Genomic DNA, 26,220 nt, shown 5'->3' on the forward strand with positions numbered 1-26,220 from the left:
AACACCTCTTTTACAGAAATCCTAGTAAAAACGACGTCGAACCATGTCCAGAGACTCGTTTATACCAAAATGGCCACCGGTAGAAGAATTGTGGGCTTCTTTGAGTACTTCATTGATTCTACTCTTTGGAACAATTAATTGCCACACACATATTTTAAAATCATGTGATTCCCAACGTTTTAAAAGAAGATCATTATGAACAAAGAGAGAATCCCATTGAAGAATATAAAATTTAAAAGAAGGACTTTTTGAAGAAACAATACGTCTATCAGGGCGTTTATCCTCCCTTTTAAATTTAAATAGGACACCAATGTCCTCATCTTTTCCTTGTTCTATTTTCCAATCAATAGGATTATTCTCAAGAAGACAGATTCGACCGACTACCTTTTCAACAACATAGTTGTTTTCAATTTTTGAGCAATATCTACAAAAAGATTCATCGCAGGGACGACGTAAAAGTTCATCTGCATTACTATGAAAAGATCCTTTCCTATGAATAACCTCAAAATTGAATTTACTTAATTTTCCTAATCACCTAGCTAAATAGCCATCTAAGTTCCGGAAAGAGATTAGCCATTTAAGAGCTGAATGATCTGTACGAATTAAAAATTTCTTACCAATGAGATAATAAGAGAAATATTTAGAAGAATCTATAACCGCTAAAAATTCTCTTCTAGTGACGCAGTAATTGCTCTCAGCCTTGGATAAAACTCTACTATAATACGCAATTATTCGTTTTACACCATCCTGAATTTGAAAAAGAACAGCACCAATCCCTTGACCTGATGCATCAGTATCTAAATTAATAAGATAAATTCGCCATCTTTATCTGAATATGCTAAAATAGGAGGGGATGTCAAGGCCTGCTTTAACTTATCAAAAGCTTTCTGACATTCTGAAGTCCAAACAAATGGAATGTTTTTCTCAGTTAACTTATAAAGAGGTTTGACTATGTCAGATAATTTTGAGACAAATCTTCTTAAATACGAAGCGAAACCAATAAAACTCCTAATCTGTTTCTTTGTCTTAGGAATTGGTCATTCTAAGACAGCAGAAACCTTCTTAGGGTCCATACTTATATCCTCCTGAGATATAATATGACCTAGGTACTCTGTCTGCCTCTTAAAAAGTTCGCACTTTTTTGGGTTAAGTTTCATATTCGCCTCATCTAAACGAGAGAAAACCTTACCTAAATTATCTAACATTTCTTGGAAGTTCTTAGCCTTAACCATAATACCGTCTAGATAAACTAGACAAATTTTATGGCTTAAATCTTGAAGAATATCCTCCATTAAACTTTCGAAGGTAGCTGGAGTATTGCACAAACCGAAAGCCGTAACCTCAAACTCCCAAAGACCATTACCTACAGAAAATGGTGTTTTTTCTTTATCCTGAGATCTGAGTTTCATTTGCCAATATCCTAACTTTAAATCTAATGTTCAAAACCAAGAATACCCTATAAAGATCATCAAGAATTTCTGAAATATTTGGCAAAGGAAAAGAATCGTTAATTGTAACAGCATTCAACTTTCTAAAGTCTACACAAAAACGTAATGTACCATCCTTTTTTCTTTTTATAACTACAGGGGAACACCAAGAACTTTTAGATTTTCTAATAGTTCAATGGTTTTGCATTTCCAAAATCATTTTTTGGATTTCTGCATTGTAGTGAAAAGGGGGTCTACGAAGAGGTTGTTTAATCGGACGGGGCTCAGAAAGCTCTATCGTATGTTCCATCTTGTTACAAGTACCAATATTTACTGATCCATCCGTAAAAGACGACTTATGTTGAATAAGGAACTCTTTGAATTTCTCTTTCTGAGAAATGTTCAATTCAATGCAACTTCTCTCGTACAAATCTTGTAAATACTCAGGAATTTCAGAGGAAGAAAAAGAAGAAGAGGAAGAAATACAACCATAAGTTCGTTGCTCAGATACTGGGAAATTAACAAGAAGGACTGTTTCTATATTAGAAGTAATGCCTGTAGCATCAAGAAAATCTAACCCTAAAATGAAATCATCTCCTAGGTCAGCGACATAGATAATTAAATCCAAATGGTGTTTTCCTAATTTTACATTAACAGGCATCTTAAAATATACAGGAACATTTGCGTCTATTTTCGTAGGGTAATTAAGGTTAGAAGAATCACGAGGAATTTTTCCTTTACTGGGATCGAACAATTTAAAATTTAAAATTGAAATATCAGAACCAGAATCGATTTTAAATGTACATGAAGTTCCATTAACTTTACCAGAAAAATGAAAAACTTTCAGATTCCTTGAAATTCTTCCGAAATAAAAAGAATGAGGATTACATGGTTGCAATGGGGCTTAATTGCGATTTGTCAAACTCGCCCCAGAAAGTTTGACACATTCTATTTCCGTTCTTAGTAAACTTAGAGCAATTAACGTGGATATGATTAGTGGAACCACACTCCCAACAATACCCGGGGTCAGTAAACTTCTTAGTGGGGGCATTTTGATTATCGGGAAGAGGTTTTTGTGGTTGATAAAAATTTTAGACAGTCGCAGTTTGGATAGCAGGAGCAAAACTAAGCAATAGAGGTGGAACCTGTGGGGTCAATCTACGATTTTGTTCTCTAATAGCTTTTATCTTAAAAGCACGAGCGACAGCATTTTTTAAAGAGACTATATGTTCTAATTGAAACTGTTCGCAAATAGAATTATCAAGCAAAGCAAAGATAAATTGCGAACAAACAATCTTATCCTGCTCTTCCGGTGGAGAACGAGCAAATACTGATCTGGCTAATCTTTCCAAATCCATAGCCAGTACAGCGAAATCCTCATTCGTTTGCTGACGTCTATTTTGAAATAACGAAAAACTATTTAATGCTTGAAAACTATTGCCAAAACAAAGGTTTAATTTTGAGCGTAAATCTACAAAATTTACCCAACCATGTTCGAAAATATCTAATACGGTTCGAGCTTGTCCACGTAAACAAGAAACTAAAGCAATACAACTTTTGCTGTCATCCCATCTATTAAACTAAGCAATAATGTCGAATTGATAAATGAAATCGCGGAAGGATGAAGTACCATCAAAAGTGTCGGGTTGTAGGTTATATCCTAAACTGATATGGGTATTCGCAATTGGAAGTGGTTGAGTGTTAGAAAGGTTAGATGTGCTTACATTTGTAGGTGATATAGGGGTATATAGTGAATGTTGAGGGATCGAAACGGATGTATGTGTAAAAATAGGGTTATGTGTTTGTGAGGACGGTTGAAAAATAGAGGTAGATGGAATCGGTACATCATTACAAGAAACAAATGGTGAAATGACAGATGTAGTGTAGTTGCTTAGCTGTGTCAATCGTAATTGCATCTCTGCTAGTTCTCTACGAAACTGCGATTCGAGGTCGGTTCGTAAGCGATATTCGTCTTGGTTAGCTTTTTCTAATACAGCTGGTCGTTGAGTTAATCGGTTACATTCTTCTCGGTTAGCTCGTGCATCTTCCTCTGCGAGGTGCAGGACATGCGCCAAAGAATACGAGAGCTGGAAAACGGAATGAATGAAATGGCCAATGCAACCCGTTCTTCACAGAGCGACTCAGTTTAACCGCGCTCCAGATGTAATGGACGTTCAGGACACATTCACCTGTCACTACGATTCTGGGATTCCGGGAAGCACACCGGCTCCTCCAAGACCAGTACCCAGGAGAAGGGACGTCATCCCACCGAAAGCCCTCCAAAGAAGAGGAGGTGAAGAGGATCTGGAGGAGTACGGGATATCCGCACCTGTTCGGCAGAGGAGTCGAAGCGGATCGTCTGGCACCGGTCCCCAATTATCCTCAGGGCTCTCCACAACCACAGATGTTGGGAAAATCGTTCGCGGATGGAAATTGGGGTTTGCGGGTAGTAGGGCACAGAGCATGGATACATTTCTGTCGAGGTTGGAAGATCTGCGCGTGGGCGCAGGGCTGAATGACGATGAAGTACTTTGTTCCGTATCAGAGATCCTCGAAGGTAACGCGAGGACCTAGTACGATGACAATAAGTACCAGTGGCTCAGTTATGCCGACTACGTCGCTGACGCCCGAGAATGGTTCGGCACAAGTACGCAACAGAAACAAAGGCTGTTGCCAAGGAAGCACAGAACCGATTCCAGGATGAGGACGAACTAGTGCGAGACTACATGTCCAATCTGGTCGCTCTTGTCAATAGACTGAAACCACCAATGACCTTGGAGAGGTTATTAGACCTACTCCATGCAAATCTCCTTCCAAACATCCAAATTCAGCTGCATCGAAGCTAGTTGACGTCGATATGCGAATTTAACAGGAGAGCGACCGAAGTACGAAACACCTTGTCTTACGGTCGTCGTCCACGTGTATTCACAGATCCCAACTCGACGATCTTCCCCCAGCACGCCTACCAGCCGAGCAAAAGAACGGTTGATAGTAAATCCCAAGCCGTTGCAATGACCAGCGAAGGGAAGGCGCGCGCGAAGAAGGACGGAGATCCGCAGTGCGGACAGGGCGTGGAGAACCCTGCCAGGAGGTCTACCAAACAACCGACGGTATCGGCTACTTCTGATAAGAAGATGGAGGAGCGTCTGGAGGGCATTGAGCGGATTTTACGCAAATTGGCCAAAGAAAGGCAGGATAGCCCTCTAGAACAGCGTAAAAGCCGAAGGCGTGGGGGAAGGAAAAATTCTCCTTCTCCCAGGTCTTCTGGCGAGCGGCGAGAAAGACAGAGGCGAGAGATCGACTTCACCAAGCCTCTCCAATGTTCCGCTTATGGCAATCTGGGATTTAGTCGTAAATTCTGTCCAGACTGCAACAAGGGAAACGGGAAGGAGAGCGAAGAGAAGAGGTCCTCTTCGCGCCTCCAGTAGATTCGACCTCTCGCTGCGGGTTGTCACTGGGAAACAGCAAGTTGTCGGCGACTCAGGGATCTAAACAGGTCCTGGTAGGGCATCAAGGGAGCCCAGGACCTAGCGGTACGTTAGAGCAGAAGCCGATCGAGCTCGATGCCAGCCCTCGGCAGAATAGGGGAGTGGTCATCCTAGAAGGACCAGATGGTCACATACAAGTTGTGAACTTGTATTACAAGACCTGAAATGTTCGGACCACTCCACACAAAAAGCTCCCCTGCCGAAGGAATCCACGAGTGGAAACAAGCCCATCGTCGTCGCAGCAGCGGAAGGAAAAAGGCCGCTGAAAAGCACGACGAAGGGAGGAAAAGATGCGAAACGTGGATATGACCCAGAGGATGAGACCAGATCATGGTTACGGATAACATAGGTGACTTTAAAATTAGAGCACTCTATGTTACCGGCGCCTCATCCACGGTCATGAGTCAGTTAGGGCTAAGATTGGCATCGGAGATGGGACTCGGATTGAAGGTGACCAAGGCGAGCGATGCAAGGCTCGCTGATGGGCGCCCATGCCCCATAATTGGTCACGTGATGTTCCCCTTTAAGGTAGGAGGAATCACAAAGGAGATTAGAGTCACCATTACGCCACTGCTCACGGATGACTGCTACGTAGGTGCGAACTTTATAAGAGAGTTCCGCGTAGTTTTATTATGGCTTAAGGACGCCCAGGTATAAGTACCAATGGAAGTGGCTGGAATTTATGGTACGTCATTTATCGCACCGGTAGGACTGTGGGAGGCCACGGAGATACAAGAGGAAATAGATAACCTCGTTAGAAGATTGATACCTGACGGAGGTCAGGCTTTAGGCTGTGCCGTGGGGGTTGAGCGCGAAATAGATGTTGGAGGTGATAGACCCATCAAACAGAAGTACTACCCAGTTTCTGACAGAGTGCGAGAGGAAATGCACGCGCTGGTCAAAGATATGCTGGAAAAAGATGTATTCGAACAAGCGACCAGCGGATGGTCAAGTCCGGTAGTAACGTTAAAGAAGGCCAATGGAAAATATAGGTTTTGCGTGAATTACCGAAAGGTAAATGCAATTACCAAACCTGATGCCTATCCTTTACCATATATGAACGACATCCTAAGATGGATAAGGGATGCCAATTTCATATCCACACTGGACTTGAGCAGTGCGTACCATCAGATTCCCGTAAAGGAAGAATCGCGTCCGATACCAGCGTTTACAGTACCTGGATTAGGGCACTTTCAATTCAAGAGAATGCCCTTCGGACTGTCATACGCAGGGGCGTGCTTCCAGAGGTTGATGGACAAGGTGATAGGCCCGGATATGGATCCATTCGCTTTTGCTTACCTCGACGACGTAATTGTGGTTTCGTCGTCCTTTGAAGAGCATAAGCGGCACCTAGAAATGGTATTAAAGAGAATTCTAGGTGCGGGCCTAATCATAAACAAAGCCAAAAGTCACTTCTGCAAGACGGAAGTCAGGTACTTGGGAGAACTTGTGAACCAGGACGGAGTAAGACCAGATCCCGAGCAGATACGACCGAGATTGGAATATCCAACACCCCGGACTGTTAAACAGGTGAAGCGATTCATGGGCATGACATCGTGGTATAAACGTTTTATATCCGACTTTGCCATGATTGCTGAACCTATAAACCGCCTGACAAAGAAGAATGTACGTTTCTCTTGGGAGGAGGAGCAAGAGCGAGCTTTCACGAGGTTGCAGGAGGCGATGACTTCCGCCGCAATACGGCAATTGCCCAATCCTAGTGGTCAGTTTATATTACAAACTGAGGCCAATGACAGTGGAATTGGCGCAGTCCTCACGCAGGATGTCGATGGAGAGGTGCGTGTAATAAAATACGCCATCCGATCACTCAACAGCGCTGAGAGGAATTATACGGTCTCCGAGAAAGAGTGCTTGGTAGTTGTATGGGATATTGGAAAGTTCTGGCCATACATTGAAGGGCATCACTTCTGGGTCATTACTGATCATAGTTGCCTGAAATGGCTACACAGAATGAAAAATCCCACGGGAAGATTAGCGCGGTGGGCTAGCATTGCAAGGCAATGTCTTCGATATTGAATATCGAAGGGGGGATCTCAATGTGATGCCAGACGCTTTGTCTAGGGCCTATGAGGAGGAGGGGATTGAAGTGAGTGCCATAAATAGTCGGCCGGAGACCACTGACGCCTGGTATTTACAACAAACCGAGGAAGTATGCCACACTCTCACCACACTTGAAAGGTAGTCGGACGGAAGCTGTATCACTATCAGCCTGATGATTAGCCTAAATAATTTGTGCGGGCGGCCGCGAGCAACCCAGACGGGTACGGCCGAAATTCACCGTTACAAACTCAAAAACTTTTATATCGATATATTTAATAATAACTTCAGAAAAAATTCACAAAATTAAATTTAAAAATAGTCTTTTTTGCGCAAGAGCCAGAATGACCCCTTAATAGAAATAAATATTAAGAACGGAGTGGAAACCTTCACGGTTTTCAAGGATGAAAACGCATTTGAGATAGTTGTTTATATAAAACTTGATAGTGGCCCGAGCCTGCGTACCCGGCCTTACGCGTGTTTTTCGCCTCGCGTTGTCTATTATTTTAAAATAAATGGTACTCACTTAGTATCGATAAAGTTAATGGTGTTCGGTCCTTGGTGTAATATTATTATTTTACTTATGTGGTCTTCCTTCCTTTTTAAACAAATTCAACGGTCCGTCAAATGTATATATATATATTCAATTGGTAGTGGCGATTTCTATATTTTTCTAGTCGTAGCGGTGTAAGCAAATTATCTGTACGGTTACGGCCTTACTTTGTTTTTCTATCAAACACTCAACCTCTGACAAATCTAACTTTTCTAAATTCAAATTTTAATTAATAAAATACCGAATGAACTACAACAAATCAAACTTTACTAAATTTAAATTTGAATTTGTAAGATGCAGAATAAACTCTGATGATTTTAAATTTGTAGTAAACTCAAAAATAATCGCAGCCTTCTTACTCGGGCGCTCAGTCCTGCCTGACTAATCTCCCTCGTCGTCTTCACCAGTTTGTTATATATCCTTTGTTTCCCTCTCGTCTCTCGCATTCCATCTCTCTCTAGCGCATACGCTTTAGTCGTTTACGCGTTTCTAATCGCCTCGTATTACTTAGCCTAGCACGCTGACTGCAGCATGCTGTCGCAGCGTGAATCAGCTTCTCCCGCTCATTCCCACCGAACCGCGCACACAAATACTGCTAGCTATGGAGTTTTATCGCTATGTTCTTGGCCTTAGCGCAGCACGAAGGGAACTCTCGGAAGAGAAATTTTAATTGTAAAATAAAGTAAATGGGACGTCACGTAACATACCTCCCCCCTTAGAATCGTTGCCGTCCTCGGTAACGTTTTGGGAGGGTCCAACTAGGGTAGTAAAGTGCGACGGAAAGCCGTAACTTAATTTTTTTTCAATATTAATTAATAGAAATAAATATGAAGAACGGAGCGGCAATCTTCCTGATTTCCCACGATGAAAACGCATTCGAGATAAAGAGTTTATATAAAACTTGATAGTGGCCCGAGCCTGCGACGGTCTATCCTGCTTTGTCCCACGCGCATGTGTTGACAGGAACCTACGATCATCGCGTATACATCGTGAAGCGTTATCACGCCGATAATAGCAGGGGGCCATAAAAATGCAATTTATCTTTCTTTTCCCACCGAATTTTAAGAAAATATCCGTAATATTTAATGAATTTTAATTGATTTTGTAAGTTATTATTGTACCATAATGTGCATCATTTAATCACCAAATAACTAATAAATAATTTTATATTAGAACAATAATACATTTTATAATAAATAATAAAATATATATATGATAAAATAAATATATATAAATATATATATATATATATATTTTATAATAAATATTCGTACGTTTCTTGCAGTCATTGCTAGCTTTATAATAGTAGAAGTTTTGGATTTTTCTAAATAATTATAATGATTGAATTATTGTAATGATCACTATGTATCGTTAAAATTAACTAAGTCTAGTACGATTTTGTATAAGTAATTTTAAACTATAGCGTCACTCTTGCTCTCAAAAGTGGCACTCCAAGAGCCATCTCTAGAGAAAAAGGCCCAAGTTAAAAAAGGACCGCCCTATCTCTCTCTGAAAATTCACGCCAATAAAGAAATCCTAAATATGATTAGAAAATTTTCCACCAATGCAAAACTTGGCTGTTATCGCTTCATGGGCCTAAGAAAAGGGATTTCCACCCAGCCATCCACTGCTTAGAAAAAGCTCTGTATAAGACTGTGGGACCAGTGAGTGCTGGAGGAAACCTTGAAAGATAAAAAATTTTTTGAAGTATCAGTAGTGCAGTATAGTGCCAAGAAGTCAGCCAAAAACTCAGCTAGAACTCAGTCAAGAAATCAGCCCAAAACTCAGCCAAGAAGTCAGCCAAGGGCATCCAGAATAGAAAGTGAGAGATAGAGGTCAAAGAGCAGAGAGTGCGCAGCCTTAATAACAAATAATTAAATAAAATAAAAGTAAGTAAAACCTTACATCTGGCTATCCTTTTCTTTCTTTAACCCATTTCTTCCCAAGGCGCCATTTTATAGTCGATTTGTTTTTCTCCGAGGAAAACCTCAAAATAATCGAAAATGTATACTAGAAGTCACTTTTCTATTGTAAAATTTCCCGCTCTTTACGAATCTGCAGTCAGAATTAGGATATTTTTCACGGAAAATTACAAAATGGCGTCTTGAATATTGATGAAAATTTAGTATTACATTAGAATTTTTCTTTCAGAAATTAGTTGCTGAAATGTATAGAATCAGGATGAAAATGTAGATTTACATTGAAAATGTTAGTTCTTTGATAAACCTAGGCATTACGAATTTTCCTGGAACATTTTTCCAAGATGGCGGCCAGCAACATGTTGACTAGCGGGGAAATCTAAAATTTTCTAAATAAAAGCCGATTTAGAGAATGAATATATACTACCTATACTTTCGATGTCGCTGAATACAATGCTAGTATCGATTTCAATTTTACAAAATGGCGGATCCAATATGGCGTCGGTAATACCAAAATCAGTTTGTGTTGATAAAATCGCAAATCTAAGTGCTACATTTTGTCTTGAATTTTTAGCACTTTTTCTAGTATTTTCCAAAATAATTGATGCAATAGTGGAAGAAATTATTCATCAAGCGTACCTGTTTTTTCAAGATGGTAAGAGTCAAAACAATTTACACATAGATACTCTTGACATTGTTCGCAATAAATATTCGTACGTTTCTTGCAGTCATTGCTAGCTTTGCATATTCTTTGTGAAGATTTTGTGGATTTATTGTGGATATGATGATACTCTCTGAAACAAGTATTACAGAAATGAGTTTTGCACTCATAGCAATAAAATATTGTTCTTATGGTACACTTTATACACATTCGTCTACGATCAGGTATTGTGAGTTTCAAATGCTTTGATAACTTTTCAATCGGTTGCTCTAAATAAGACTTTGCAACACTTTTTGCAAAATCTTTACTAGACATTCTCTTTTTGTTCACCATATTGTACAAAATCAAAGCATTTGTCAGTGAAGACTCGATCAATCTACATAAAATAACCCATGTCCATTTCTTTGAACCAATATTCGTTTTTAGATCACTGCAGTATTGATCATGAAGATCAACTCCTCCCATAAATTTGTTGTATGTCTTGAATGCTCCAGGAAATTCAATTGGTACTTTACGTTTAGCTGTTTTATCGAATCGTTCCATTGGAATAGTAGGTGTAACGCCAACGGCTGTAGATAATATGGACACTGGTTTCGGTTCCATTACCGTAATGTAATTTATACCACTGGTTTTATCATGACTTACAACATAAGATCCTCTAACAGCTTTCTTTTTATCTAGTTTATGTTTATCTATCAATGTCTTCTGTTCGGGATTTTTGATCAATGTTTTCGAGTTTTTACTTGATTTATCCAACACTTTTGGAAACATCTCCTTTGTAAAAACACGATCATCTCTAACCGTACCTGTTGCACGCAGGTTTTGTTTTTTCAAGTGTACCAGTAAATCAGGGGATGTGAAAAATCTATTAAAATATAGATGATATTTAGCTACATCATTCTTATCGACCGATGTTAGAAAAACATGAAGCATATTCATCACTGCCCGAGATCTTAAACTGCATTTAGAGAACTTCGTGTCACTTTGACAATCATTTTTTCCACAATAGATATCTATTTCTAAAACAAATCCATTAGAAGTACAAAGGGCCCATAATTTTATTCTAAAACGGTTTGGTTTGTCTTTGATGAATTGTTTTAGAAGCGTGCGACCGAAAAATTTAATCATCATTTCATCTATTGATAAAGAAGCAAAAAAATCCAAACTGTTTTACATTTTCTCTGAAAATGTTTAAAATTACACGAACTTTCCACGAACTTTCCACGAACTTTCCAAACTTTGTCATTATCAGTCTTATCCGAATTTTTCGAAGTTTTCAAATTAGACTTAATTTTGTCAAACAAATTTCTATTCATCGTTTCTGAAACAACATCGGAATGCCACATTTCATCAGTCGACCAGTTAGCTCTACAGCTTTTACGAATATTGGAAGTGGAAAAAATGATAATACCTAAAAATTTGTTGAAATGATCTGGATCTAATTCAAATCCATTTTCAGTTATCGCTTCAATAATGTAATCTCTCATTCTATCACAAAAAACATTTCAAATAATTCTCGAGGTTCCTTTCCTAGTACATTTTGTTTTATTGCTTCAAAATTATGTATTTCTGATTCAAGTTGAACATCGTATGGTCTTTCTTGATCTATCCATTCGTATTTATGTGAGGCTTCTAACTTTTTCTCGTTCGCGGGAAAATTTTGATACACTTCTTCATAAGATAAGGCTACTGCATCAGTGAATCTAGAAGTTCCATCAGCTTCTCCGTCATTATCGAGACCTTCTACGTCACTATTATCATCATCGGGTACCAACATAACTTCATGATCATTTTCATCTTCATCACTATGATCATTGTTTTTTACAACACAGCTATCAACACTGGCATTCCTCATCGACTTACGTTTCGGCATGATTTTGCTAGATTTATGAAACTTCTTTTAGAGTCCGAATCTCATAAATATTTATCTTGAAAAAATACTCGGTGAATAGTAAAGCTCGCCAATTATCCTGAAAAGGACTATTGGAGAGACAGCCGAAGAAAAAGAGTGAATATGCTCCAACTATCTTGAAAAGGACCGTTAGAGAAATACGCACTTTTCAATCCTCCACAAGATAGGAAAGTTCGCCAATTATCCTGAAAAGGACTATTGGAGAGACAGCCGAAGAAAAAGAGTGAATATGCTCCAACTATCTTGAAAAAGACCGTTAGAGAAATACGCACTTTTCAATCCTCCACAAGATGGAAAATCTCGCCAATTATCCTGAAAAGGATTATTGGAGAGACAGCCGAAGAAAAAGAGTGAATATGCTCCAACTATCTTGAAAAAGACCGTTAGAGAAATACGGACTTTTCAATCCTCCACAAGATGGGAAAGTTCGCCAATTATCCTGAAAAGGACTATTGGAGAGGCAGCCGAAGAAAAAGAGAGAATATGCTCCAACTATCTTGAAAAAGACCGTTAGAGAAATACGCACTTTTCAATCCTCCACAAGATGGAAAATCTCGCCAATTATCCTGAAAAGGATTATTGGAGAGACAGCCGAAGAAAAAGAGTGAATATGCTCCAACTATCTTGAAAAAGACCGTTAGAGAAATACGGACTTTTCAATCCTCCACAAGATGGGAAAGTTCGCCAATTATCCTGAAAAGGACTATTGGAGAGACAGCCGAAGAAAAAGAGTGAATATGCTCCAACTATCTTGAAAAAGACCGTTAGAGAAATACGCACTTTTCAATCCTCCACAAGATGGAAAATCTCGCCAATTATCCTGAAAAGGATTATTGGAGAGACAGCCGAAGAAAAAGAGTGAATATGCTCCAACTATCTTGAAAAAGACCGTTAGAGAAATACGGACTTTTCAATCCTCCACAAGATGGGAAAGTTCGCCAATTATCCTGAAAAGGACTATTGGAGAGGCAGCCGAAGAAAAAGAGAGAATATGCTCCAACTATCTTGAAAAAGACCGTTAGAGAAATACGCACTTTTCAATCCTCCACAAGATGGGAAAGTTCGCCAATTATCCTGAAAAGGACTATTGGAGAGGCAGCCGAAGAAAAAGAGAGAATATGCTCCAACTATCTTGAAAAAGACCGTTAGAGAAAGATCGTCGTATGACAGTGCGAGAACTAGAAGAAGACCTTGGGATAGCAAAAACTGTCATTTCAGGAATTTCAACCGAAAATTTAGGATTGAAAAGCGTGTGTGCGAAATTCATCCCAAAATTACCCACAGCAGAGCAGAAGAACATTCGCTTATAAATCGCTCTGGACAATCTGGAAATGGTCAATAATGATGATAATGTGCTAATAGTGTTAATAATATAGTGCTAATAGTGTGCTAATAGTGGTAATAATGATGATAAGTTATTACAGGTGATGAATCATGGGTTTATGGTTATGATCCTGAAACAAAACAACAATCTTCACAGTGGAAGCATTCTGAATCGCCAAGACCAAAAAAGCACGTCAAAGTCGGAGCAATGTTAAGTCAATATTGATTATTTTTTTCCATTGTGAAGGTGTTGTACATCATGAATATCCACCAACAGGTCAAACAGTCAATAAAGAATACTACGTTCAAATTTTGAAACATTTGCGTGATGCAGTAAGAAGAAAACGGCCGCACTTTTGGAAAAGTGGTGACTGGCTTCTCCATAACGATAATGTGCCAGAGCATTCATCCAATCTTGTGTAGCAGTTTTTGAGCAAACACAATATCGCATTGCTTCGACAACCTCCATACAGTCCCGACATAGCCCCTTGTGACTTTTGGCTGTTTCCAAAACTGAAAAAACCACCCAAAGGACACCGATTCGATGACAAAACAACGGTTGAAAACAATACGACGAATGTACTTAAGGCTATCCCTAAAAGTGAGTTCTAGGATTGTTTTGAAGAGTGGAAACATCGATGGAACCGTGTTGTTCAATCAAGTGGGGATTACTTTGAAGGATGCCACCCACCAGATGATAAAGAATAATGCTAGCACGAAAATATAAAGGTAGGCCCGATACTTTCCGGACAGACCTCGTACATAAAATAATAACGCACTTTTCAATAAACAAATAAATATTAACAATTCTTCAATCTTAATAACTTTAGTCATTTTTTTTTAATATTCTTGCTGTGTTCTACCAACACTTTACTTTAATCCGACGTTGTCATATTTTCTAAATATAATGTCAGACAACGAACAAACACATTTTTATATTTATAACAATAAATATTTCAAAATTATTTCGACTTCCAATATTGTGTTTGTTATTATTATACGAGGGTCGTTTCAAAAGTCCGTGCAAAGTCAGAGAGATGGCGGTACTAGTGCGTATCAAGGTTATTTTTAGTTAGTGGCTTATCTTGGAAGAGCACACACCAAATTTCAGCCACATCGGCCAATTACTTTGCGTTTTACATTCGTTTCAATCAAAGAAATCGATTGGTTCTAAAAAATGGACGAAAAAGAATTCCGTGTATTGATTAAACATTACTTTTTAAAAGGCAAAACGCCTCAGGAGATTAAACAGAAACTTGATAAACATCATGGTGATTGTGCACCTTCGATTAGAATGATTTATAAGTGGTTTCAAAATTTTCGGAGTGGCCATATGAGCACAAAAGACGCTGAACGTTCTAGACGCCCTGTTGAGGTTACCACTTCAGAAATCATTGATAAAATCCATGATATGGTGATGGCTGACAGAAGAGTGAAGGTGCGTGAGATTGCTAGTACTATAGGCATCTCGAGCGAACGGGTACATAATATTTTGCACCAACATTTGGATATAAAAAAGCTATCCGCTAGATGGGTGCCGCGATTGCTCACGATTGACCAAAAACGAGATCGTGTGAAGTGTTGCAAGAATGGTTTGCAGCTGTTCCAGCAAAATCCGCAAGACTTTAAGCGTTGTTTCATCACTGTAGATGAAACATGGATATATCACTACACTCCTGAGACCAAAGAACAGTCTAAACAATGGGTTACCAAGGGGGAATCTGCTCCGAAAAAGGCGAAGACAATTCCTTCGGCCGGGAAGGTTATGGCGACTGTCTTTTGGGATTCGCAAGGAATAATCTTCATCGACTATCTGGAAAGGGGTATAACCATTACAGGTGAATATTATTCATCGTTATTGGATCGTTTGAAAACCGAGTTGCTAGAGAAATGTCCACGATTGGCCCACAAAAAAGTCCTCTTCCACCACGACAATGCGCCATCTCACGCCTCAGCAATTATGGCCGCAAAACTGATGGAGATAGGGTTCCAACTCATTTCACATCCCCCCTATTCTCCAGACTTGGCTCCGTCGGACTACTATTTGTTCCCTAATATGAAAAAATGCCTGTCGGGGAAAAGATTTTATTCAAACGAGGAGGTGATTGCAGAAACGAATGCCTATTTTACAGACTTGGACAAATCCTATTATTTGGAAGGGATTAACAAACTAGAGCAGCGTTGGATGAAGTGTATAAGCCTAAAAGGAGACTATGTTGAATAATAAAAAAGATTTATTAAAAATAATCAAGCAGTTTTTATTTTTGCACGGACTTTTCAAACGACCCTCGTATGTATTGATATTTTTTTTTTTAAATAGCTTAGTATTAAACTACTATATTTATGTGTTTAGGGTCGGTGAGTTCGAATCTGCGATCCGTTTTATTTCGGTTTTTTTAATAAACTGTAGTTGACATATAATTCATCCACATAACAAAATAAAGCGCCTATTAAATAACCTTGGGGGGTTATGATAAAAAAAAACTAAAATACATATTTAGACGTAAAATTTTCCGATCTTTCAGAATCTGTAGTCAAAAATTGAATTTCAGCAGAAAAAACATAGTTGACCTTAAAATGACCTTGAATTTGACCTAGTAATTTCAATCAACTAGACTATTTTTCCAGGATAGGATCTTTTCTTTGTGAGACTATGGAATCGTCGGCAAAGTGGGTAAAAAAATATTAAGAAATACTAAACCATTGTTTATAAGTTCAACATTAATTCTAAGTTTTTTTCGTTGGTTCTATATGCAGTTTATTGACTTTTAATAGAACCACCTTAAAACCACCTTAAACCAGTTTTGTAACCAGTCTGTTCTATCTTTATTCATAATTTCTTAATAAATCTTTTTTTATTCTGTTTATTGGCGAAAAAATTTTCTTATGCAACACTTGGCTATAATTTTTAATTCAAAATTTATTGTAAAAGCATCTATATGCTGTTCTGACGAAGTAGAAGAAACGCTATAAAAAAAATGAATAACGTCAGGAAGAGCAGTTAACGATGGCATATTTAAAATAAATTTTGCTAGCACAGTCTCACTTACACTCCTCGCGCGTGTGAAATCACATCTTAGATTTATGCAACGTATAAATATTTGCTCGATAGCCATATCTGACTAGATCTCACAATAATATTTTTCTGATCTTCTAACTTTATATTCGCATTTTTTAATATATTTTTAATAAATTTTATATTCGCCTTTTTTAATATATTTTGAATTCATTTTATCTAATTTATTTAAATAGAATGATTTCGGTAGTTTTTTCAAACGTAGCACCCTTTCACTCGCAAAAACTACATTTGCAGGTGTAAGTACGAGGTGTGTTCAAAAAGTAAGGTGACTTTTCAAATTTCACGGGCAACGTACTTTCGATTATCGATTTTTTTATTTTGTTATATTGGTACACTCTTCCCGAACATCTGTACCAAGTTTTAAGTGTATAGCATTTTTTGTTTGGTTGTGAGAGGCGTAAAGGTTATAAGTGTTTTGCGTGCTCGGCGATTTCTTGCTATCGAAAAATATGGATCAAAGGATTTGTATCAAATTTTGTGTAAAAACTAAAATAAAGTGCTCCGAAACACTTAAAATGTTGACGATGGCATACGGTGAAACTGTTCTGAGTAAAAAAAATGTTTACAAGTGGTACAAACTCTTCTAAGATGGCCGGGAAGATGCCAATGACGAGCCTCGCTCTGGACGCCCAAGCATGTTAACAACTGATGAAAACGTTCAAGCAGTGAAGAAAATTCTGGAAAATCGTCAAATAACTATCAGAGAAGTTGCTGAGGATGTTGGCACGCTTGGCTCGTGCCACGAAATTTTTTCTAACATTTTGGGCATGAGACGTGTGTCAGCGAAGTTTGTTCCGAAATTGCTAAATTTTGACCAAAAGAACCGTCGCATGAGCATCGCTCAAGAACTGTTGAATGACATCAACGACGACCCAGATTTACTCAAAAGGGTCATAATTGGTGTCGAATCATGGGTATATGGTTATGATATCGAAAACAAAGTCCAATCGTACCAATGGAAGAACCCAGATGAGCCAAGACCGAAAAAAGCACGCCAAGTTCGATCAAATGTCAAAGTTTTGCTCACTGTTTTCTTCGATTACCATAGCGTGGTGCATCACGATAATGCCCCTGCTCACTCATCTTTGCTTGTCAGAGATTTTTTGGCCAAAAACAACACCACAATCATGCCTCAGCCACCATATTCACCGGATTTGGCCCCATGTGACTTTTTCTTGTTCCCAAAACTAAAGAGAACTATGAAAGGACGGAGATTTGCAACGATTGAAGAGATAAAGACTGCATCGCTGGAAGAGCTCAAGGCTATACCGAAAAGTGCTTATGAGAAGTGCTTTGAGGATTGGAAAAACCGTTGGCATAAGTGTATTGTATCTGAGGTGGATTACTTTGAAGGGGACAACATAAATATTAATAAATAAATAAATATTTTTTCTTAAAAATACAAAGTCACCTTACTTTTTGAACACACCTCGTATTTCTGTGCCGCCTTCTACATGAAAAGCATTTCGTCCATCAATTGTTCGTACGTCATTGTCAGCGTTGTCAAAAACCATCTGGATGTAAACATCTTTATAGGTATTTTATCCTCTTTTCCCGAATGATTTAATAATGTAGCTTCAAATAAATGAATTTCATCATACGATGCACACGAACCTGCAACATTCAAAATTTGTACAAGCTCCCAGGAACCATAAAGTTTGTCAAACATAGCACCGAGTTCGATAAGGATAGGTGATAAAAATAATCTGGGACGAGTAGCAGAAATAATTGTGTGCTAGAGTTACAATTAACGGCTCCAATTCAAGTGGGTTTCGTTTGTTTTTGAGAATAATTTCTCTTAATAATAGCTAGAGAGACCGTGGTACGAGAGTGGTCCGATAAGTACTTAGCCTACAAAAGAAAAACGAAAATTTTGGAAGAGTGGTGTTTTATTTTTCAACATAGTCTCCTTTTAGTTCGATACACTTGGCCCAGCGATGCTCCAACTTCTTTAACCCGTCTGAAAAATACGTTTCCTCGAGGTCTGAAAAATACGTTTCCTCGAGGTCTGAAAAGTAGGCTTCCGTGGCAGCGATTACCTCCTCATTCGACTCAAATTTCTGCCCGGCGAGTGACTTTTTCAAGTTTGGAAACAAAAAGAAGTCGCACGGGGCTAAATCTAGAGAATACGGTGGTTGGGGCAGCAGTTCGTAGCCTAATTCGACCAATTTGGCCATGGCGACGGCGGAGGTGTGAGCCCGTGCGTTTGCATGGTGGAAGAGCACTTTTTTCTTCGCCAAATGGGGCCGTTTTTTCTACAATTCGACGTCGAATCGGCCCAATAATTCGGCATAGTACAGTCCTGTGACCGTTTTGCCCCTCGCCAGGTAGTCGAAGTAGATCACACCTTGTGAATCCCAGAAAACGGTGGCCATCATCTTTACCTTCGCCTTCTTCGGAGCGCTTTTTGATTTCGCTGCGCGATTTCCCTTCCAAAAACAAGAATCGAATCACAGACCGATACTGCTCTTTTTCCATCTTTCAAAAATCAACGGACACACTTGCTTTCACACGCTCTCAAAAATAAACTACAACTCCGATCCGGCTGAAATCTTGACAGTAACCATCGAGAAGGTTGTACTACGTGATAGAATATTTCTTTTGCGAGAGTAGCGCCATCAGGCGGTGAGGCTAAGTACTTATCGGACCACCTTCGTATCTGGGGGTGGTGGACTTTAGGTGTGAGAGCTTACCATGTGAGAATTTTGTTGTTTATAAACTAAAAATAACCGAGTAGGTGGTTCGGGATTAGGGGTTAGTAGTTTCGGACGTGGAAGTTACTCGTTTGAGAATATCTGTCATAAAAATAACAATTTCTTTTAATTTATATTTTTTTACGTAACGCTTATTTCTATAAAATCATGAATTTTTGTATGTGGGAAAATGAAATTTTAGGTTTTAATAAAAAATGAAGGGTCATGGCATAATTCCCGGATTCAGTTTTAGCATATAAAAATTCATGTTGATTGGTCTGTTCTTAAGTACAGATGACTATTTTATTGTGTCTGTGAATTATCCAGCTGATCAAATAGTTAATATGATAATGGTTTTAAACAATGTAATGGTCATTTCCTGCAGCAGCTAGGCGGCATACTGAATTATATCTACAAAGGTAAACATCCTTTAATTGGTTGAGTTTATCAAGGCTTGTTCAGCTTAAAATAACTATGACATTTAGCGTTCAGACCATTTGTTAAGCATTTGACCTAGATTGAACCTTGTGAAGGACACCAAAAAATGTTTGAAGAATGGTTTTGAAACTGAACTCGAAAAGAGCAAGAGATTATACTTCATTACGAGTATTTCAAAATACTTTCCATGACCTTCAGAAGGTCATAACAAGGCTGAATTCTAAAATGTGCTTGGTATCGATTAATACTTGTATTACCGACTGCTGACATGAGGATTAAGATATATAACTGCAAGAATAATAACAACATGAACATCATCTTCACTGTACTCGCGATGCCTGCGTTGGAGAGCAAGGCGTCTTCGAAAAAAATATTCTTTAAAAAAATTATTTTGTAATCAAAGATAATTTTTTTAACATTAACAGTGCTCTATTTCATCAATCATTCCGAAGAACGATAGATAACTTTATATTGAATTTTGCCCCTACTTACTGTTAAGTTTTATTTTAAATATTAATTTTTTCATATTTATGTAATACTGCTTCTACTCATTTTTAAAATACGTATAAATTATTTTAATATAATATTTACTGGCTGGATAAGACGTTTATTATGCTGTTGATATAATAATAGTTTTAGGGGAGTGTCGTAATAATTATCATGCTGCAGCAAGACTTGATGGTGAACGTTTTCCAGATAGAAGACATCCTACTTGTATAATAATACAAAGTTTAATTATCAGAGCTCGTGAAGGATAACTTGCTCGGCAATGCAGACGACGCGAGTATAATGAAGATGATGCTCGTGTTATCACTATTCTTGCAGTTATTCCTTTTAATCCTCATGTCAGTAGTCGTCAAATTTAAAGGGAATTCATTATTCCAGAAGCAACATTTCTGAGAATTCTAAATAGGCTTAACTACCATGCTTATCATATCACTCTCATACAGAAATTGAGAATGAAATATATGTAAACGAGTATTTAACTTTGCTGATGGGCTTTACAGATGATAGAAAATGATACCAATTACATCCTTGTTTATGACAAAGCTAAATTTGAAAGTACAATTGTCATTATTATTTACTTGAAAATTCTCACTGGCACAAAGTTGTAGACCATCAGCATCGTTGGAGCCTTATGGTATGGCGTGAAATTATAATGGATATTTGATTGGCCCTTACTTTTTTGAGCGGAATGTTGCTCATTGCTGATATTAATGCTTTACAGTTTGTAGTTAAAGTTTAAACTGCAAACTTTTAAAACTATTTTTTTTCAAAATGGCTTTCCTGATACAGTCATTACAATTACTCAGTCAATTATAATCTAATCAATCCCAAATTTCGAGACAGGTTGTTTAACAAAATTTCCTAGGAAAATACATAGAATTTTGTTAATAAATTAAAAACTGTTTTCTTTTCAATTTAACAACAGGATTCTAATTCAAGAAAAAAAAGCAACGATTTTTGTTTAACAACTAATTTTACATAATTCTTTTTAAAAGGAAAAACTTTTTTTAATTTACTAGTAATTAAAGTTCGTATTATAGTATACATCTACATAGTTCTTTGCTTTTATTCAAAGTATTATAAAAATACTAATTTGTATTTCACTCAATAATGATGATAAAGAGTTGATGGCCACCAAGATGTCTCAATTTCTGATACTCATAACTGTCTACAAGTGCTGTTTTATTTTAGAATACTTTGTAAAAATTCATATACATACTTCAAAGCATGTATAATAGTCATTAATTAGATTTTGGATTAAATATTAAGTCATTTTGAAAAAAATTCTGAAAATTTCAAACGAAAACAGTGCTTTACATAGGCATTATTCATTATCCAAAACTGGTGCTTTGTAGTTATTACAGTTTCTCTACGCTCATTGATTGCAGCTAAGATATTGGTTTCAAAAGAGTATCTAGTCATCTGTAACCTACTCTTACATACCAATTATACCTTGTCTTAAAGGTGTCTGTAGCAGAAAATTATGGAAAATTCATTAAATAAATTCCTTATGATTCATTCACAATTTATTGTTTCTTTTTTTAATACAATAATATTCTGATATTAATATTTCTACATCACAATAGATTATTATTATTATCATTGAACATACAAATCAAAGTCATTCATCAAAATCATTAATAAGTTGTTTAGAAATATATGCCGTTTTTTAATATATGAGAAGTATATATTACTATTAGTATTATTATTGGTATAACTGTATATATATACAAATATTAGATTGGTCCTAAATAAATACAGCAATTACAAAATTATGTGTATATGTATGTATCCATGCATGTATGTATGGGTCTATGTGTCCATATTAAAATTGGTATTACTTTTATGTAATTAGTCAAAAGGATTATAAAAATTATACCATTTAATTTAATTTTGTTTCTATACATTTAATGGGTGTACATGGATATGTCAATAACAAACTTATGTATCTGTATGTATTCAAAAAAAAATTGAAATTTCATAGTGAAATATATTTTCAAAATGAATTCTCATAGTCCCAAAAAAGTTATTTCTTTATATAAATTAATAGTTTGATAGATATGTTAATGATTTTTAAAAACCACATACTGTATTTTTCAAATTATCAAATATCATGCAACTATTTGAAAGTATAATACATGGAATAAGACTTTGTTTTTACTGAAATGTGTTACTTATATCATTAAAAAGGATCAACATTCTTTGATTACAACTTAGCCTTCCATATTTTTACTTTTTAGAATTTTTCATAACTGCTAAATTTCAATTATCGCCTTCTGTCACCTTTTTGTTATGACATGTAATTAATTTTAATATTAATCTGGTTAATCAGTTTATTTGCTTCTTTTATATATTTATTACAATCGAATAGGCATGAAAATTAAAAGTAAATAGTATTAAAATTCATTTAGTTTATAAGTTTATTATTTTATTTAATTTTATTTTTAAGTTTTCTGTTTTACTTAATTTAATTCCGACCATGTCTAGAGATAAACAGATTACGTCTGCAACTTTTTATATGTTATAAATATATTTATAATATATAACTATTCACTGGTTAGATATAGACCATTAAATCTTTAGTTTAAGATCTTAAGAGTAAATAGAGCATAAAATAAAATTGTATATACTGAAAATGTTTTTATTTTTGAATAAAATCCTTGTGTAAATCTAGAAATAGTTCTATTTTTACTATTAAAATAAAAACTATATATTTTCATTTAAATAGCATCATTCCACATCAAAATTATAAATAAATCCTTTTATTGATTTGTATAAATACTTTTATGCATAAGGAAGGATTACATTGAGCAGAAATTTAAAACTTAAAATTTATATCTCTACAGAACTACATATTTAAAGTCTATTACTTTGAAAAGCAGAAAATAACAATGTTATATTATGTTAATTTATTTCCAGTAAGTAGAAATATAGTTAAAAATGTGCTATGGTTAAGATTATATCATTAACTTTTTATTAGCTAACATTAATAACATGTTGTTTTTGTGATAAGTGATTATTTTTGCATAGTAATAATTTTGTTTTATAATAAAAACTAAATAGTCAAATATTAATTAAATGATACGTAGCTAACAAGGTTACCACTGCAAGTTTTTACACAGTGTAACATTGATAATACATAAGTATTAGTGGTAATTATTTTTTGGGAAACAGAACAAAATCTACAGCATACCTTCATCAAAATGCATAATTAGCTCCTGCTCACTATACTTAATTTTTAAAGTTCCTTTAAATAATAATATCAATGTACTGTCAAGAACTTTAAAAACTGTAACACTTTTAAAAATATTAGTCATCTTTACTATAAATTATCAAAAAAAATAATCTCAAATCGCTCAACTATTTCACCGTCTAAATTTGATTTTTAAAGGATTTTAATTGGAAAATGTATATAAATAATTAAATAACACTCAAAATTGTACTAATAATCAATTACAATATCTCTTTTGTGTTAAATGTATATCTTTATCAAGAACCTATCATTTCATCTAGCCTACTATTTAGTCTAAATACTATAAAAACAATAACAAGCCGGTTAAGCCGGGTAACCTGTATAGCTTTCATCCATAATACGGGTAACAATGTCTTAGTTTAGTTTATATAAAAAGATATGAAATTATTCAAACGATTGCTCCGATTATGCTTATTTTTAAAACAATATTTTTCTTTTCGTGGTATTTTTTGGATGATATTACTAACAAAATCAATATTCTTTTAAAATATTTTTAGTAATATTATAGCAATTTATAATCAATTTCGTTTGATTTTATATACTCAACTATAATTGGCACAGCTTTTCTGAATCAAGCTAATAATAACTATAACAAAATATTACATGTTAAAAATATATGAAAACATCCTTTCATATGTAACAGGGTATTTCTTTCGGGGCACGGATAGAAATCTTACCCGTTAGAGAAAGGATATTCCTTCTGTTGCGAGGCTGACCGCCACCTCGATTAGCTCGTTCGGATCAGCTCGATCTTCTGACCTCTCGCCCTAAAGCCCGAGAAAGCCCACACGTGGAGGACACGTGCGGCAATTTCGGGTTGCCCAGTGACTCAAGGTCGGGCAGGTTCTGTTATGGGCGATAGGAGAGGAAAATCAAAGGGAGTTCGAAAGAAAAAGTCTCAGCCAGTTGTCGCAAGATTTACAAATTTATTCTCCTTTGCCGCGTTAGGTCATACAAAGGTAACGCCGTGGCCGAGAGATTTCGCGGGGTATATCGCGCTCGCGATGAGAGAGAGAAAGACGCGTACTATCTAGTTTCGCTTTTTGGCCGCGCGCACTTACATTTAGTGTCGGGAACTTACGCTGCGGGGTCGAGTTGCTGCTGCCGAAAGTTTCCTCGACGGTATTCGCGACTTGCGTCGGTTTCCGGCCCTTCCGCGCCGCACGCCTTTGAGTCAAAGTTTTCCCTGCCCGGGGTCGCAGTTGCCCGCGATCCTCAACTGTCGCCTCAGATCGCTCTGGGTGACTGGCAGTAATGGGCAGCGAATGACCTTCCCCTGGGGCGTGATTCTTAGCGACCTTAGAACCACCGAGACTTCACGCAATGTCGGTCGAGGCGTTCCTTCAATTCCCAGTGCACTCACTCGTCGCTCTGGTTTTTCTTGCCCGCAGGTCCGGACTTGACTCATCGTACGCATTCCTCACTCCTTTGTCGCGCACGCCGGCCGGCGGCCTAATTGCTCTTTTTCCCCTTCCCCTTATTCCTACTGTCCCGTGCTACGCGCGCCTAACACGCGCTGGTCGGCGCCCTAATCTCTCTCCTTTCTCCCACTTTTTCGCTCGTTCGTCTCGCGGGCGCTTCTCCTTCTCTGGTTTGTTATCACGGCTTCTACGTCGCCCCACGCGATAGAGGCGCTTAGGTTTCACCTTTAACGAGTGACACTCGTTACAGCCTCCCCCTAGTCGACCGATGTAGGGCCGACATCGTCGACGATCTGCGTTCAAGCGCTTTGGTGATGTGATGAATGAGAGATGGACGGGTAGGGATTTTCGGCGGGATTGGATGACCAGGGGAAACAGACTTCGAACTTTTCTCTTTCTCGCTTGGTTTTATTTATTTCTTTCTATCCGCCGTCGTACAACATGTTCTCCTGTTCTTCGGGTCCGGTTCTTCTCCTTTTCCTTCTGTCTCGTCGGATAGCTCCGTGCTCCTCTATCCGCGGACACCGGCTGGACTTAGCTACCCCAGGATGCCCACAAATGTAGCAGCCCTGGTCGTCCTTCCGCGATTTTCCTTCGCGTACTCCCGCGGGGTCGACGATGTTGGGATTGGGCTGCCGCAGGTGTGCCCGACCTTGCATCTGGGGGGCTTGATTGGGGCGAGGGCGTGATTTTTCCCTCGCCCGTTCCCCAGATCGTCCGCCACCCAGGTTGATCGTGATGTTCACCGAGCCGAAGCCCGACGGAGACGCATCACCGCTTATCTTACAGGGCGAAGGACTTTGTCTTCGCCCTGACGTCCGAGTGGCTGAGGTCGAGCGTTCGGGCAGCCTCAGAGGTGTCTGCCCTAGGAACTTCTGGGCTCGCCGTATGCTCACGATGGCGTGGCGGTAGGCCTGCCATCTCTGCACCCGGTCTACCCAGGGCGTGACGTAAGGGTGGGTTCCCGGTAGGTCGTTGTACGCCTGGAACTTCGCCATTACCCGCGTGTGTAAGCGGCTAATGAACTTCCAGGCGTTTTCCAATTCCCAGAGGTCCCTCTCTATCACTTACCACCGCTCCTCTGGCGACGTCGCCTCGCTCCATGATAGTGACGAGGTGGGCCAGTCTTCTTCATCGAAGGGGCGGTCGGGCGTCGGTACTCCGTGGCCCTGACGGGTCAGATGCGGTTCACTCGCCAGTCCTAATCTCCAACTTTGAAGGGAGTGGGGCGACGCTTCCGATCGAAAAAGCTCGCCTGGCGCCCTTGCTCTATTCCTGATCTATTCGTTGCTTCCCGATATAGCGCGGGCAGACTTCCCAGGTGGTCTGCCCAGTTCTGCCGTTCTCTCTCGTCCTCCTTTCCGCTAACGAGAGAGTCTTGAGTACGGCGCAACGTATGGGGCGGGATCGGCTGCCGCCCGTAATTCAACATCGCTGGACTCATTTTCGTCGTGCTATGTTTCGCTGTGTTTAACACGAATACCAAGT

General features: G+C 38.0%; 1 protein-coding gene across 2 annotated transcripts in view; it reads right to left on the reverse strand.

The window, feature by feature from the left end:
• The window catches only part of LOC131662821 (histone-arginine methyltransferase CARMER), a 446,976-nt gene extending 423,417 nt beyond the window's left edge, over window positions 1–23,559 (reverse strand). For both annotated transcript variants that reach the window (XM_058932892.1, XM_058932812.1), the window contains exon 1: window positions 23,252–23,559. In XM_058932892.1, the coding sequence (XP_058788875.1) occupies window positions 23,252–23,375 (124 nt within the window). In that variant the 5' untranslated portion in view covers window positions 23,376–23,559. The remainder of the gene's footprint in view (window positions 1–23,251) is intronic.
• Window positions 23,560–26,220: the final 2,661 nt, after the last annotated feature.

Source organism: Phymastichus coffea, unplaced genomic scaffold (genome assembly GCF_024137745.1).
Source record: "Phymastichus coffea isolate CEN01 unplaced genomic scaffold, Cenicafe_Pcof_1.1 PCOF00001, whole genome shotgun sequence".
Classification (NCBI taxonomy): Eukaryota; Metazoa; Arthropoda; class Insecta; order Hymenoptera; family Eulophidae; genus Phymastichus; species Phymastichus coffea.